Consider the following 16,894-nt stretch of genomic DNA (forward strand, 5'->3'; position numbering starts at 1 on the left):
CTTGCAGCTTCTTTTTCCCACTTATTAATGCCTACAAAAGCCGTTTGTGACTAAAGGCAGGAGCAGGGCAAGCATTGTTGACAGAGGTCTTCAAGACCTCAAGCCAGCACAGTCTCTGGGGGAGCCAGTACATAGATGCCATGTGCGTGCGCATGCAGACTTGACTGCAGACAGGGACAACAGCTCCAGAAATAGGTTCTTTTTCCATTTCCATGTATCCAACTTCTCCTGCCCGATTCAGTGAGGGCAGGGCACAAGGTGGGAGGTGCCTGCATATGGATGAGTTCAAACTTAATGCTGGACCTGTTTGTGACTTGGCAAGACAGGTCCAATGGGCATGACATGCATATTCCCTGCCTGGCAAGTGAGAAGAAATACAACTTGAGGGATGCTGCAGCTTTTAAATTTTGTGTTTCAGAGGTCATGCAGGTGACAATTCCTTCTGCATTCCAAAAGGGTGTCTGGTGCTGTCTCATTTGGGGAATTAACAGTAGATTTATAAAAATGAGGTCACCCATCATCGCTATGGCCACAATATTGTCTATATAGATATTGAAAATGGCTTGATAGCTGTGAGGCCCCGTATAGCCTGTGAGGGTGACTTCATCTCTCTGCCACCCTGGCCTGTTTTGAAAACGTGACATGGATAAGCCCATGATGCTAATCTGCCTTCTAGGGCTTGGTCATTCTTACCTCCTACTAACGCAGAACAATTCTTATTTGCCAGGGGATCAAGGCAAACAGCATCTGATGAACTCATGGGATAGTTTTATAGGCAGCTGCTGCAGCTTTGAACAATTTGGGATGCTCTGGAAGCGTAAGAAGTGAGCTTTTGTCTGTTCTGATTAAATCTTTTCTCATAAGCAACGCCCCCACCACAGAATGGCCTTTGTCAACGAGAATTTGCGTTTCTGAGCCATGCAGTTAGCAATCAAGCAGTAAAGAGCAGGGCGCACCACTACCACGGGGCATAGCCTTAGAGGGCTGCAGGGTGGCAAGGGCTGTCATCACCTGCGTAAGGGGACAGGTTTTGGTTTGCTCCCCTCAAAGCCTTGTAGACAGCCTGTGAGCAGTTCATGCTAAAGCCAGTGCAAGGACATGGAACAGGAGTGGTACCCGAGCCTGCGCATGGGCTGCAAGGAAGATGCTCTGAAAGCATGGCATAGAGACGGCAGGGTCTGGGTACTTGTGTGCCTCTTTGCCTGTGCTGCGTGAGTTAATTTCAAACTGGATCGAAAGAGGAGGCCCTGACCTTTGTACCACCAGCTAGTGCCACCCCCCACCCCCAGCAAGGTGTTCTGGGGACAAGCTAGCTGAAATGAGAAAACACAAGTGGGTTGGCAACCCCAGAAACCATTTTCCCTTAAAACTGCAGCTGGGTCACCCTTATCTTTGACTAGCTCCTTGCACCTTGGTAGAAAAACCTCCTAGGTTTTTTCCCAGTAGAAAACTGGGGTAAAACCTGCTAGGATGAAAACATGCTTAGAAGCTGCTTTATGCTAAGTGGCTGTTTTACAGAACTGCATAGCTGAGCACAAGTGCATGGCTGTGTGGTACCTTGCAGGCCAGCGTGAGCCCCTGCCTACACGCTGAGATACCCAAAAGGTGAATTAGCTCAAGTGCGGGATGGCTTAGCTTCCTGCTGGCTTGTATGGGGACAGAGCAAGCTCATGCCTTAATTAATCTGCCTTAGGCTGTGCTGATGCTCTGAAGGAGCCAAAACGCTGGGTTCCTGATTTTGGTTTGGTGGTTGGCTTTTGTTTGTTTGTTTGTTTTTCAAGCTTAGGGATGCTGGCACAAGTGGCTTTACCTTGTTTGTATACAGTATAACCAATACATAGGAAAAGCTAATTCTAGAAGGGTAACACCCTTTCCCTGGCCAGGCTGTATTTTTAAGCTTGAGAAATTAAATTCCCTGAATCTCCCTCAATTGCTGGAAGCACCAGACCTGCAGCAAGGCAACGCTGTTGTAGTGCTCTGACAGCCTTGGGCTCAAGCCAGGCAGCTGAACTTGTCCCTTACCCACGGGCTCGTTGAGGGAGCCATTCTTGGTCTCCTTTAGCCCTGTATAGGTCAGAGCACTCACACTACTGTCTGGTTTGTGGCTGGGTTTGTTTCCATCACAATGGATAAAGGAGAGTTGCAGCAAAAAGTTGAGTGAGGAGGTGGTGGGCATGTAGGGGACAGGGTGATTACAAAGAGGCAGGACCACCTCCCAAGTGCTGGCTTAGGTGCGTGCTGCCCTAAGGAGGGGCTCAGGAGGTGAAACTGCCAAGGGGCAGTAATTCTTACGTGGAGATTTCAGGAGCACACGCTTACAGCATAGCACACATGGGCGCAATGCACCCAACACACAGCTGCAGCATCACAGGCATGCACCTCACGCTTGCAGCACAGCACGCGCTCTCCAGCTAACACACGGACAGCATAGCACATGTTCACCTGCCCTCTGATCTGGTCTGGCTGTTTGCACTGTTTTTTCAGCACCCCTGCGCCCTGCAGTCATGGAGGAAAAGCAAAAGGAAGGCTGAGGCCCTTTCCCATCACATGCTGGGGGTCTTGGTTTTATGCTGCTCTAGTCCTTCCAAAAGGCACTAAGCTCTGGGCCTGCTCAGAGCTGGCCAGAATAACCCTGATGGTTTGAGGGCTTTTTTTTTTCATTTTTCTCCTCTTTCTTGATTCAGTGCTACCCAGTGAGGCTGGACTGGGAACCTGCAGCACTGAATAATTCAAAGACATGGTCACAGCCACACTGTGGCACCCAGTATGTGGCATGGGACATTACCACCAACTCATCCTCAACAGCAGCTGGTCAAGAATTCCCCCTGATGTTTCAGGATGTTGCTAGCTGACCTGCAGGGACACAACTCTCCTCTGCCACTGGAGGAACCACCAGGATGGGTCAATGCACCATCAGGGCATGGAACCACTGTCAAGTTTCTGCTCCAGCACCAGTCGTGTTGGGAAACCCCTAGCAGTTTAGCTACAAGATCAGTGAAGGCACTTGCTGGTGAGGGGCAAATTTATAGGCAATGACAGGCTGTGAATCACAGGAAAATCAGCAGGAAGCAGATGCTCAAAACTTTTTGTCCATTAGGCTCCCAGCCCAATGCACCTCTCCCCACATTACAGTCTATTTTGGGAGCATTAACAGTGGGCAGAATTCCAAACTTCGCATGGGACTTGTTCTGCTCTTACCATGAAAATCAGCGGTCGTTTTCCTACGCTGGGAGCCCCCTGCCATGAGCAGCTCTGAAAACTGAATAGCTGCTGGGCAGGGAAAGTAAGCCCCCTTTTTTTTCTTTTTTGGTGGGGGGGTGAGCTGGTGCCACATCAGATGAGTACCAAAGAAAACCAACCCACCAGCTCCCAGCCACGGCAGCATGTCCGTGCTTTCAGGGTGGCTGGGAGGTGCAGCCCTCCCTTGCTTGGCCCAGTTCTGCACCCTGCATTTCCCGGCTCCAGCCCAGCTCTGCACTTTGCCAGGAAGTTGGGGAGCACCCCTGTCCAGGTACACAAACACCCCTGGGTGCTGCAACTCCCCAGCCAGCACTAGCTGTTATACATTCAAATCTGTCCTTCTGTAGGATTTTACCTGTATTTTAACCACCCCTGCCTAAGCTGTGAGCTGTTTTTTTGTGCCGCTCTCCAGCAAACTGAGTGGTTCTGCTGAATACACTCTCTGGAGCAGCTATAAATGATTGCACCCCACTAGTCCATATTGGGATACTGATGAAAAGCAGACCTTCACAGGGGGTTGGACTTCCCAGCCCTCTCCCTCTGCCTCGTTTTTGTGCACAGACTCAAACCACCTTTGCTTTTGGCTCCTGTGCTAAGATGAAATTAGCTATTGTCCACAGGCATGGTAAAAATTGTCTTACCTTTCAGGCTGTCTGGCATAAACCAGACATGAATCTTCCCTTTCAGAAGTGTTTCAGAGCAGGTTTTCAGCTCCGGTGTAATTCAGCCCTGGGAGCTCATAAAAGGCATGTCTATGCTTTCATTGAAGCACTAATTGCTTCCACATTACAACCTCCTGCATGCTGAGGTTTAGCATCTGTCAGGAGCACACATTTTTGTTCCCAGCTGGGGCTGTTGCTAGCTGGCTGCTGCTGCTGCTGTCATGGCACGGAAGCTTTTGCAAAAGCCCTTCAACATCTGCACAACTCAAGCCCCCACACTGCCCCAGCGCTCTGCTTGCCCATCTGGGTTGGACACAAAAGGATGCTGGGCTCACAGGAATCATGCCCACCCCCTCCCCACATATCTCCATGTTGGCAGCAAGCCTTTTCTCTGGGGTGTGCCTCTGGCACCCCCTGAATCCACCCTCAGCCCACCCATCCTTGTGAAAATGCTTTTTTAAAATTATTATTTAAATACCAGGGGTTTGGCTACACCAATCACTTGCAGTGGCTGCAATTTTTCACGTCCAGCCCCTGGACTGAGTGAGGACCACTGCTGTAACAGAGGCAGGTCTTTCTGCATGCAGAGCTGTTTGCCTTTCATGTTGTGTCTTTCCCAGACTTACCATGGCAGAGGAATGCTAGTTTGAACAGACTGCAGCCAGACCTTTTTCCTGCCTCCCACTTTAGCTGAGAGCACTGTGCCTTTTTCCATGCCTGCTTTCCCAGGGCTGCTCTGCATAACCCCCCCAAATGAGGTGGTGCAAGCCGAAGAGGTGCTTTCCACTGTCTTCTCCCACACACCCTGTTAAGTATGTTACTGACACAAGACAGGTTCTCCTGAAGGCACAAAACATTGTGTATCTGTGTGACAGCATGAGCAAAAACTGATGCCTGTGGTAAGCTCTGGCTGGAAATGTCACTGTAGGCAGCAAGATGCAGCTGGGTTTCTGCAAGTTGGCTCTGCTGGACTGTCTAAACGTAGCTGCAATGCTGGCCAGTGAAGAGGCAGCTTTAAGCATCATCTAAAGTAGCTTCTCCAGCCCAGGCTGTAGACCCACAGAGGAGCACACAGAGGCAGTGGTGGGAGGGGGAGCCCAAATAATGCCCTGCCAGGCTACTCCCATGCCCATCATTGGGGCCATCAGCCCATCAAAGGCCCATCTGCACAAGCCTAGAGCTGCACAGGGACACAATGGCAGACAAGAACCCAGCCGAAGGACTCCTGAGGAATGAACACCCTGGCTGGTTCCTTTCAGAGCTGTGTTTGCAGCACCGGCAGCCCCTCTGTCCAGGAGCAAAACCCATCATTTCAAGTCTTTGTTTTGGGGGGGTTCTCATTAATGTTTACAAACACCTGAAAGGAGGGTGCAAAGAGGATGGAGCCAGGCCCTTTTCAGTGGTGTCCAGTGACAGGACCAGAGGTGATGGGCACAAACTGAAACACAGGAGGTTCCCTCAGCATCAGGAAACACTTTTTTACTGTAAAGGTGACCAAGCACTGGCACAGTTGTTGCACAGGGCAGTTGTGGAGTCACCATCCTTACAGATCTTAAAAAAAAACCACCTAGACGCAGTCCTGGGCAGCCTACTCTGGATTGCCCTGCTTGAGCAGGGGGGTTGGACCAGAGGACCTCCAGAGGTCCCTTCATCCTCAACCATGCTGAGTCTGTGTGTCACAGAGCTCTCCAGGTCACCGTTTGGGCTAAGGAGGGATTGCTGTCTAGTGGTGCAGGGGAATAACATTTCAGGATTGCACAGGATTTACTATGGATGTCAGGGGAGGAATCAAAGGTGGGAAAAGGGAGGGACTTAGGTGATTTGGGGAACAAGAGTGGGAAAAAAGGGGTAAGGGGATAAAGAGGGCTACTTGGGTCTAAATAGCTGGCTAGTGGGTACACTTGTCTGGCCATGCCCTGCACCTGCACGGCACAATCTGTCTTGTGTCCTTACTAAATTCCTTTCAACTTTCTTAGGTCAGGGCTTTGTATTCTGTGCCCATGTGTGCACACTGGGATGCGAGGGCAGCAACCGGAGTCTGACTAAGGGTTAGAGCTGTGTGTCCATGGTGCCGCAACTGATGTGGGGAGGGAGGTGCCATTGCTAGTGAAGATCAAGCTGGACTAGCTGCAGAACAGGTGAAGTGCCCTGGGAGAAAAGGGGTGTGGGGCTCTCTCAGGGCCAGCTCAGGGTGTCAGAGTAACTGGATGGCTCTAGGAGTACCAACAGCTGTAATGTTCATATTAAGTGTTGTGTCTCCACCTGTGATCTGCACAGCCAGACATGTACGTATGCAGTGTGTATGTGTGCTCTGTGCCAACTGGGAATGCACCTTCAGCCTCACTTGTGGCTGGACCTGGCAGGGTGGAGCCGGAGCAGCATCACCGCTTTGGCTGTCAGATCTGGCATGATACACTTTCCTCTAACACTGACCTTCTTGCTGGAGCTTTTCTGTAGTTAGCAGGATGCTTATGCCCACACAAGAGTGCTTCATCAATGATTTGAAAAGGATACAAAGAAATAAGTGTCTTTGAAAAGTTTTATTCTACACCCTCAGTTTCAGAAACTTTTACACAGACAGAAACCAAACCAAAGCAGCGAGTTGCAAAAGTTTCTTCTTCAGGCATATGAGCAGCTGACTTATTAATTTACCTTTCCTGTGTCCAAAAGCAGGGCGTTGCACTCCCTCATCTCCCCCAGATATTGAAGGACCGAAAGGACCTGATTTTTGGTCAATATTGCTAAATTACTATCAGCCACTAGGAGGGGGTCATACTCATGCTGGAGCATTCCTCGCTCCTCCCCACCCCCTCCACCTCTAGAAACACCATAAAGCCTCCCAGAACAGGGTGACGGTTTTTGACCTGTGGAAGCGTGCCTGCAAGAGAAGACCTACCCTATGAGCAGCAAAGCCAGCCCAGGGCAGGCAGGTTAGTTTCCACCCTGTATTCCAAGAAGGGACAGGTAAAGGGATTTGCTCATAGATACTGGCAGGTCCCAGGGAGATGTTTCACCTTGCACAGGGAGGTACCAGCCTTTCAAAATGGCTGCAGTTCGGTAGCTGGATCAGGCATGGACTTGTGGAGTCCTGAATCAGGCACTTTACTCCCCACTAGGCCTGCTTTCAAAAAATGTGCAGGTCTACCTTTAAAAAGAAGTCCAAGCTCTCCTGAATATCAATAAGCAATGAGGTTCCCCAGAGGCTGCTCCGTCTTCTACCTTGCTCAGATGATGAGAAGTGCTATTTCCTCCCTGTGGTTTTCAGGTTTTCCACCAGGGAAGGAGGCTTTTTGGTCCTATAAGCAGCACTGCCTGCAATCCGGGCCCCTCTGACGGTACTGATGTACGGCAGAAGGGGAGGCTCCCGTACCACCAATGCGGTGCCCCTGGGTGTATAGGCTCGGAGCAGCAGTTTCTCTTCCGCATGAGCTGTCACTGCCACCCAGCCTGCAGAGCCAAAAAAATACAGTCAGTCAGCGAGATGAGTGACTAATATCAGAACGAGGATTTTAAAGCAAACTCAGTGCCTCCTGTGTTGGCTAAGAACCTGAGCCACGCAGGTGTGATTTCTTTGAGAAATCAAGCTCAAGGGGAATATCCAGTGCTTCCAAAACAGAAGGCAGCATTTAAAGCCACATCTTACTCTCCCCAGACACAGCTCTTTCCTGGTGAATTTAAAGGGGATGGTGGGAAATACCAAAAACACAATAATAAAGTTTTCCAGTCCATGGCCCTTTCCCTCTCACCTGGGCAGTGCCATAGCCATTCTTGATGCTGTGGAACTTGTACAGCAGCCAGCACATAAAGTATTCCAGTGTGGCCAGCTTGTACAAGCATGGTGGCCAATCTCCTTTCTTGGAGGTTGCCAAGCCTCAGCTGGACAAAGTCATGGCTGCCCTGAGTTTGTCTTGGTGACAGTCCTGCTCTGAGCAGGAAACAGGGTGTCATCCCTTCAGAGGCCTCTTCCCATCAATGTTTCTAGAATGCAGACTCTGAAAAGCAAACTAATGAAGAAATATTAAATTACCTGCAGAGGAAAGCTTGATATCTGCGACTGCCTCAGTAGTACCAATTCCCTTCAGTGTAATGTCCTGAGGGACAAGGGGGGGGAACTCTTTCATTCGCTCTTCCCCACCCATGGGAACCTAACATCAAAACATAAAGAAAATATTTAACAGCCAAGAGATGCTTCAGCACTCCTACCTTAAACTGGCAAGCAAGGCACAAGGGGGAATAAAGATATTAGGCCATTGTTATCCAAGTAAACGCTCACTTGAATACCCTACAGGAGGTTTGCCAAGAACAGAACCAGGATCACATCCAGAGCAACCCAGTGGGAGCTCAGAGGTGAGCAAAGACGGAGTGTCCACGGCAGGACCCAGCTGGTGGCTCAAGCCAGCTGCCTTGATGCAAGTGACAGCACTTGTTCTCAATGTGTGCAGGAAGGGAGCTGCCAGGACAGGGACAGCTAACCCTGTCCCCATCAATCCACATGGGCTACACAGTATGTGACAATACCAAGGAGAAAGTCAGACCACCAAAATATGCAGGGATGTGCAGAGGATCCAGCAGAGGAAGAATAAGAGAGGTACATTATTCAACTACAATTTGTTCTGAAACCCCAGTCTGAAGTTCACCATGGAAAAATATCCCCATTGCTGCCTCCACTTTAAGGCTGTTCAAGAAAAGCCCAGCATCAGAGAGCAGAGCACCGCAAATCTTATCAGCCTAAATGCTAGAAACAGAAGCTCTGCTGAAATGCATCATCTCAGGTGCCTCTCCCGATATATGCTGGTTTTCCCTGTCAATCGTGCCCCAGCCAGGACAGCCTGCCTATCTGCAACCAAGAGCTCATGACAGCACCTCCTCGTACCTTTAGTAACTCTTTACCAGCATGCTTCTTGTAGATGTTGTCTGCATTACTCAGGGTAGAAATGTGGACTGGCAACAGGTTAGAAGCCACAACAGAAAACCAGGCAGGCTTTTGTCCCTGAAATAAATAACAAGAGAAGGATGTAACTTGTGATAACAGAAAAGCAGCCCTGAATTGTTCTCCCGCTCCGTTTCTTTCCTGCATGTTGAAAACCTGTTTGACTGATGTCCCCTCTTTGTCCAAGGAGGGGTCCTTGCCTCTGTCACTGCAGAGCAGCCAGGGTTTATATAAAACAGGGGAGCTGAGCTTCCAGGAGAGAAGCACCCATGGCTTCACCATCCTGCCTCAAAGAACCCCCAATACCATATCCCCTGCCATCACATCTGCCCAGCTCAAGCAAATCATCCAAGAGAGATCTCTGCTCAAGTTTAATTCCCAAGATCAAACTCAGCGTGGTTATTTAGCACGAGATGTGATGGACATCTGTCTGGTGGTGCTTCTCCTATCACTTTCCATTTCTAACATGTATCTCTCATTGAACCATACTTGGTTCCAAGCTGCTCCCAAGCTATGCAAAGACTGAACGTGGAGCAATTTCAGCAGGCACTCTCATAACTTTTGCCCTTAAAGCAAACAAGGTTACAGAGCGGAAAGACCTCTGCAAACACTGCTAGCAGCCTGAAATAAGGAAACCCAAATGCAGCAATTCGTCCAAGTTCCTCACAGATCTAATCTGAGGCAGGGGCTTCTCTATCATGGTCTGAGCACAACTGTCTTCCTTCAAGGTCTCTGGAGGACATACATGCACAAGACTGATGCAGCCATGGGCTGAGACAGATACCAAGAGTCTCTGCAGCCCTAAATATGCACAGCTGAGCTTGCTAGGAGCACCATTAGATGGAGAACAGGCTTACAGCACGAAGCCTAACTACCAGCCCTACTGCCCAGCATGTGCCTCTGAGCCTGATCCTCTCTCATCAGGTGGTGGTGTGACACTTCTTTACCCTGACCTCAGGTTCCCCAGGCTGCCAACACCAGCCGCATTCTCCACAACTCCCAAGAGCAAAACTCATCCCTGAAGACAAAACCACCCCTCGGCAGCCCGGAGGCTGGACTGCCTGCCCTATCCTCTTCATCATGTGAGAGGCCTCATCCATGCTCGCAGGCTGCCCTGATCTCGCAGTGTTTCTGCAGAGCGTGTTTACTGCCAGCAAGATGTCACCACCTGTATCGCTGTCCTACTTTGCCAGGGATACAAATCCAGGTGCTTTCTCAAGTCCCTGATAGAGCCCAACCAACACCCCTAGTTCTTTTCTGACAGCTTTGCCCAAGACAGTATGAATAAAGACAGGTGGGTTTTTTGGTTTGTTTTTTTTTTCTTCTCTCTCTCTGCTGGGCTGCTCTCCTCACAGCCAGCCTTTTTTTCTGTACTGCCAAGCTGTTTTTTGGGCTGGGGCTCTGCATTCTCACTTAACTATTCTTAACTATGATGGAGCTCTCCTGCGACATTGGTACACTATCACTTACAGAATCCTGTTCCCTTCACCTTTCTGGTTTTCTTCCAGCAGGTCAACAGTGTCCTCAAAGTACCAATTCAATGTTTCTATAGTGACCCTGGAAAGCTGACTGAAGCAAAGTAATAGCCATACACATGCACCCTTCCCAAAATGGGGGAAACTACTGAGAAAGGCATTATCGTGAGTGCAAGACCCATACCTGGAAGAAACCACCCATTCCAGAGGAAGCATAATAGGAAGTCAGCTCCAAACAACTCCATAAAGGTGTATGGCATGAGATTTCTAATACATAGAAGAAACTGAAAGGGTGGGGGCACACAGCGCTTTTGAAAAATATTTTTACAGAAACTAAAATACATGCACATTTAATTGCTTCCTTGGGCAAATTCTTCAGAGAGGTCTATCTCAGGAAAGAAATATACCCATGCTTTTCTCTCTTGGCAGACAGCTTTCATGAAACACAAATGAGGAAACCCACCTACTTTCCCAGTTAATTCTGACACTCTCTTCCTTCCCTCTCTCCCTGCCGTGTGCCGTAGTATGTTATGGGAATCGCATCAACCCGAGGGTGTCTGTCATCATTCAAAAGCAGTTACCATTATAAAATATAAAATATTACACACTGGTAACAAGTGTCAAACCCTTCAGCTGCAATTCCCCATCCCAAGGCATTTTGACTTTATGCAGTGCTTTATTAACAGATTCATCATCTCAAAAGCAGCAAAGAAAAGGGTCCAAGAAAGCTAACCAGAAGACCTTTTATCATCTGGTACTATAACAAGAGGTGAAGCAGCTGCTCACAAAATCCTTTTTTCCCTTACCTGTAAGTAGTCCACACGTCCCAAGGCTGCTAAAAACAAGACCATGCCTGGCTTGAGAATGAAGGTCCGTGGAATGATGGCATGTGTTGGCAAAACCAGCTTTACTTCTTTCTCTGTCAGGACATTTAAAACCTGCAAAATAAATGGCACTGACATAATCCATTCCAGATGTTTCAATGGGGACAATGAAATTAATATTCGTATTATGTTGCTAACGGAAAAAGATCAAGTAAAGCAGTGTGATAGAGCAGATAGTTCAATTCTTGTCCACCCAGTAACTGAGAAACAGAAGGAGGTAGGAATGTCACCTATCTCATGGCAGTGCAGGGTCCATAGCAAAGTAGAACAGCTACCAGCAGCCTGTTGGACCACGGATTTGGAAGTCCTGGGTCTGGCTGGAACAAGGTCACATGAGATTTACTGTGCTTTAGCATGCGTGCAGCCACGGGCAGAACCGGAGACCACCTTTGGCTGTGACGTTGGAGTTACTCCACTTAGGTAGTGGTGCAAAGTGCCGGATCAATACTAGCAGCAAAGCTAGCCTCAAATATCTCGCTCAGAGGCAAGTGCAGGATCAGGCTGTGAAACAACTAAATCTGCAGGATGACCAGCCTGCCACACAGTGTGGATCCCTACCCTGGGCACCATGAAAGAAGCTCTCCCATCTGTGAGGGCTCCCAAATGCTCCTGCTGCTTGTATTTTTCTCCTCCCTCTTCCCTTCCATCTCCTGGCTTGACTGGCTCATCTGTTCAGGTGCTAACTTGTTTCAGCTAAATGATCCACTCCAAAGTCTACTGAAAAGGCAGCAACTTAACCAGCAGTGCTGCAGCCACAGCGGTCTGACAGCTTCCTAAAGAAGCACAGTTTAAACCCAGCTATGAAACAGTGTCCAGGCACAGAAATTCAGGAAGCAGTGCCTTGAAGGAAACAACTAGTCTCCAGGTTGATGGTGTCTCTTTCTTAAACACAGGAAACTGACAGCAGAAATGCTTTCAGCTGTGCACCCCTTGAGTGCCACAGTCCTGCAAATACAAGCTTGTAGCAGTCTGGCCATGAGAATTAATCATTAATTAATCCCTAGGACCCAAGAGAATGGCAGGAAGATGTGCCAGGGGAGGTTTAGGTTGGATATTAGGAAAAGGTTCTTCACCCAGAGGGTGGTGGAGCACTGGAACAGGCTCCCCAGGGAGGCAGTCACGGTGCTAAGCCTGACAATATTCAAGAAACACTTGGACAATGCCCTCAGACACATGATGTGAATTTTGGGGTGGTCCTGTGCAGGGACAGGAGTTGAACTCAAGGATCCTTGTGGGTCCCTTCCAACTCAGGACATTCTATGATTAACTTCAGTAGGCATTAAGAGACCACACTAACAAGGATTGTGGTGCAGCCAGAACCCCAAATGCTCTTCCTATATTCACAAGCAGACAATCTATAGCTTGAGAGTCAGGTCAGCCTTCAACACTGATTCTAAAAGACCAGGAGGCTTTGGCCTGCCAGCCACAGGTTGTCTGATGTGTTTGGCAATGCTTAAACCAAGATTTGAGAGTCATCAGTTATCCCTTTTCCATGCTTTCCAGAAGTTTGGCTTTGGAAGGAGTAATGAGGAAACAGCTAAAAACAAACCTCTAAGGAGTAAGGACAGAAATGTAATTCCATCATATGCTAGCAGTCACCTTCCCTCCCTCTTCTTCCAAAATATAAAACAAAACCCAAATCTGCTCATAACGAGAAATCTCCCCTGACAAAATCTGCCACATAGACCACCTACTTGTCCTCCAGCCAGGACAAACACTGACTACAGAAACAAAATGTGAGCTGAAACTTGGCACGTAGCTCTCCAAAGGCACAGCAAGGATAATCAAAATCAGAAATGGCAGCAAGCATTTCCGGATGCAGGAAAGCCCGCTTGTTTTCCACACTTATCTGGCTCCAAAAGAGTGGAAGAACATATCTGACCTCCAGTTACCAAACCAGGTCTCTAAGCCAATAACTGTCTTGACACTGGACACTAACCAGCTACTAGAGAGCAAAGTGCCACAGTACAATGGGTTACAATCCGGCAAACATATCTACTAGAAAACCAGTAGTGTTCTAGTGTTCATGAAAGCAGCATCTGCACTTGAGCTGTGCAGTCTCAGTACAGTTCTTGCACTTCCTTCAGAACTTTCCTATCTCCTTGTACTTTTTCACCTTGCCAAAGAGGTGACCTCTCTGCACGGATATCGAAGCGATGAAAAATCAAAACATGACTTTTTTGGATGCGTGCACTACACCAGCACTGGCTTCAGAGCCATTGCTCTACTGAAACATTGAAGCAGGCCTGACGTATTGGAGCTATTAACAGGAACACTGCAAACCCTGTTAGCTTCAGGAGAATGCTTTCTCAAAGATTTGGTTCAGTCACACAACACTGATTATCTTCCTAAGATCTACCTTTTTCAGTAGGCTGGCAGAGCTAAAAAAGTGCAGACTTCTTTGGGTGATGCTGGTATGACCTTGCTTATAGCACTATTGCTTACTTCCCTTCATTAAGATGTCAAGAAAGTTTGCTGACAGAGTCTCACAGTTCCTTCCTTTGCAAAGTTTGCAGTATGCACTATTCAGAAATGCAACAGCGTTAACACAATGAACCCTTCCCACGTAAATACAAACCATATTTTAACACAATTGCCCAAACCAAAAGAATCCTAACCCCAGGACTGCAGCAGAAGTACTCTCCCACAGGCACAGCTAAGGCAGAACAGTCCTCCCAAGCCCTGACCTCCCAAAACACAGCACCACAGAATACCTACACAGTCTTCCTTTATAATCCCTGGAGTGTCATAACACCAGCGAGCATCCTTCACTTCGTTGTAGGTGAACTCTTCCCTTTCCTCATGCTTCCTAGGGGAATGCTTGGGATCTTCATCTATGCTGTACGAGAGCAGGTCGGGGTCAAACTCAACCACAGGGTTAGACTTCTGCCGTTGAAATGTTCTTCCCACTCTTCCTGGATTAAAATGAAAGGTTTCCTGGTAATTTTATTAACTTGCCTTTTCTTCAGTTGGACATCTGTCCCTTCGCTTGCTTAAGAGATGCATGTTGGTAATATAAAAGTGATAAAGATGCTGTGTGGCTAGAAATTTGTATGTTCAAAAGCCAAGATACCAAGAAATTCCTTCTACAATTCTTGCTCTCCTCAAGCCCAAAAACCTTAGCAGGGACCAGATCACAGATACCCCATTATTCTCATTTTAGAGAAAAGCAGGCTGCCTTCTTTTTTCAGTGCCTTAGGCTGTCAAACACAGAACTATTTGAAAATCAGAGCTGTCTTCTGGCACCCCCCTCTTGTGGATATGTACTAAAGTGACACACAACCACTGTGGCCTGCAGCCAAAATGGGATTATTTAAAAACAAAACTTGTTTCTTCCTTTGGGAATAAGAGATGGCCTACATTGCAACATCAGTGGAAACTACTAAGTTACCTGAACACGGTGCACTGCACAGAGGAAACATCTATGATCCTACTACAAGAGCTGAAAAATAAGTACTCGAGAGAAATACTAATGATGCTACTTACAGAGGAGCTAGAGTTCTTGCACCCATTGCTCAGGGAACAAAACCAGGCCAAAATAACTCAAATATGAGTTTGGCAATTTTTTATTACTACTACAGATAGCAAGTTTGCCCCATAATTAAATGTAAATTAGTTCTTTTAGAGTAGGAAGAAATTACGTGCCAAAACCAGCTGGATTCTACAGCAAATTAAGGGGTTAACAGTCCTTTGTGTAATGCAGTATTTTCAGAGGGGCAATACCTTTACTCAGGCAATACTCACCCACTAAGTAACCCTGCTTTTTAAGGCGATTAAGGTGCTTTTTTTCTTCACTGCTTAACTGATCTTCTGTTTTTGCTGCCTCCTCTTTCAGCCTCTCCTGCCTTCGGAATATCCTGTCACACGTAGGGTTAATAACTGGAAATTTCAACAGGTTCAGTGTTGTTCCTGGAAAAAACAGAAGGCATGTTTGGGCTTCTGACAACACGGCACATTTAAGCTCTGAGGAACAAGAAAAAAAAAGTCTCTCCAACTTTTGGGTGAAACCCAGTAACACGAAGTTGGAGATGGAACTATAGCTGCTCCCGTGAAGTACTAGCCTCCTCAGCCAGGGTGGTGGAAATGAGGCACGCATCCACTTCAGATTTACTCTCCCCCATGGTTTGATGAAATGGGTCTCAAAGCCAAGCAGTGCCAAGACTGACTTAATACACCCCAGGCAAGTCCCATCTCCAGGCAGCTTAGTTTGTCCTACAATTGTTTGACAGGTGCAAACCGGTCCACCTCCCGGTCCATCTCTAGACTGGAGGACACCCCTCATTGAGAGGGAGACTGCAAGGCACGCAGGTCAGGTGTTGTTCCCACTGGCAGGGGAGGACATGGGCTGGCTCTGGTTTACCGTCCCCCCCTTAGCGCTCCAAGACGCACAGCACCCTCAGTGCACACCTCCCACCCTTGCCGCCCTCAGTAAGGTGATGATTCAAAGGAGGGTGCAGCACTGGAGCTCACTGCCCACAATGGCACTGCTTTGGGCACCTGTTCGGTGATGGGTCCCCCCACCCCAGGGGTGGCCGAGGGTGGCCTCACAGGAGGCCTGTAACTAGTTGGCCTCCAAGTGCCCAACACCACTGCAGGAAGAACAGCACCCCTGACCTGGCCAGGGGGAGACGGTGGCCCTATCGACGACGTCAGGGGCACGGGACTTGCAGTAGTCGGAGTACAGCAGGGCATTGAAGAGCGTCGACTTGCCGGAGTTGGTGGCACCCAGCAGATAGACATCGCCAGCGCACTTCCAGGAGTGCTGCAGCCTGTTGACCAGTCCCTCCAGGCCAAAGCCCGTCTTGGCGCTCACCAGGCGGACATCCACCAGCGGGGCTCCGTGCAGGCCCGCCTGGGTGCAGGCTGCCGCCACCCGCTGCCGCAGCCGCCCCAGGTGCCCGGAGGAGTCGGCGGGCAGCAGGTCCACCTTGTTGCCCACCACCAGTAGGCCGGCGATGGGGACGTCGGGGGCCAGCAGTGCTGGCAGCTGGGGCAGCACCGGATCGGGTAGCTCCAGCACGTCGAGGATGTAGAGGAGGAGCGGGCCGCGGCCGTGGCGGGGCGGGCGGCGCAGGGCGGCGCTCAACACCTGGCGGTGCTGCTCGGGCGGCAGCTGCAGCCGCAGGGCCCGGCCGTGGTGGGCCAACAGCCAGCAGCGCTGGCACACGGCACCCCCCAGCCCCGCCGCGCCGTCCACGCCCTCTGACAGGCTCTGGTACTTCTCCGCCGGAATAAAGCCCGGCGCCGCGCTGTCGCGACAGTGCAGCTCGGCCCCACAGCCCGAGCAGCTCACGCCGCTCGGCGGCACCGAGGGGTCGGACTGACCCGGCGGGACCCACTCCCGGCGCGGCTCCCACTGCCGCCGAGGCGCTGCTACCGCCACCGCTGCCGCCGTTACTGCTGCCTCTGCTCCTGCCGCCGCCGCCGCCGCCGCCTCGCTCAGCTCCGGCTCATACTCGGGAAAAACAAAGGGCTCATCCTCATCGTCGGCTGCCGCCGCCCCGCGCCGCCGCAGCGGGACCCAGGGCCGGGCGCGGACCAGGCGGGCCAGGAGCGGCAGGGCCAGGCGCTGCATAGCAGGGCCGGTACCACCGCCACCGGCGCGGGCGGGAAGTAGGAGGGCGGGGCTTAACAGCAGCGCATGCGCGCTACCCCAGGGAGCCGGCGCGCGCAGCCGCCCCGCCCCGCCCGGCGCGTGACGCC

At 49.9% G+C, this 16,894-nt stretch overlaps 1 protein-coding gene across 1 annotated transcript; it reads right to left on the reverse strand.

The window, feature by feature from the left end:
- Window positions 1-6,423: 6,423 nt before the first annotated feature.
- On the reverse strand, window positions 6,424-16,827 carry NOA1 (nitric oxide associated 1). Its single transcript, XM_064449924.1, has 7 exons — window positions 15,806-16,827; window positions 14,936-15,100; window positions 13,910-14,106; window positions 11,114-11,245; window positions 8,776-8,892; window positions 7,930-8,047; window positions 6,424-7,349 (listed from the first exon to the last, which is right to left on the reverse strand). The coding sequence occupies exons 1-7, from the start codon at window positions 16,764-16,766 to the stop codon at window positions 7,144-7,146; spliced, it is 1,896 nt and encodes a 631-aa protein (XP_064305994.1). The 5' UTR covers window positions 16,767-16,827; the 3' UTR covers window positions 6,424-7,143.
- Window positions 16,828-16,894: the final 67 nt, after the last annotated feature.

This window comes from Phalacrocorax carbo, chromosome 4 (assembly GCF_963921805.1).
Source record: "Phalacrocorax carbo chromosome 4, bPhaCar2.1, whole genome shotgun sequence".
Classification (NCBI taxonomy): Eukaryota; Metazoa; Chordata; class Aves; order Suliformes; family Phalacrocoracidae; genus Phalacrocorax; species Phalacrocorax carbo.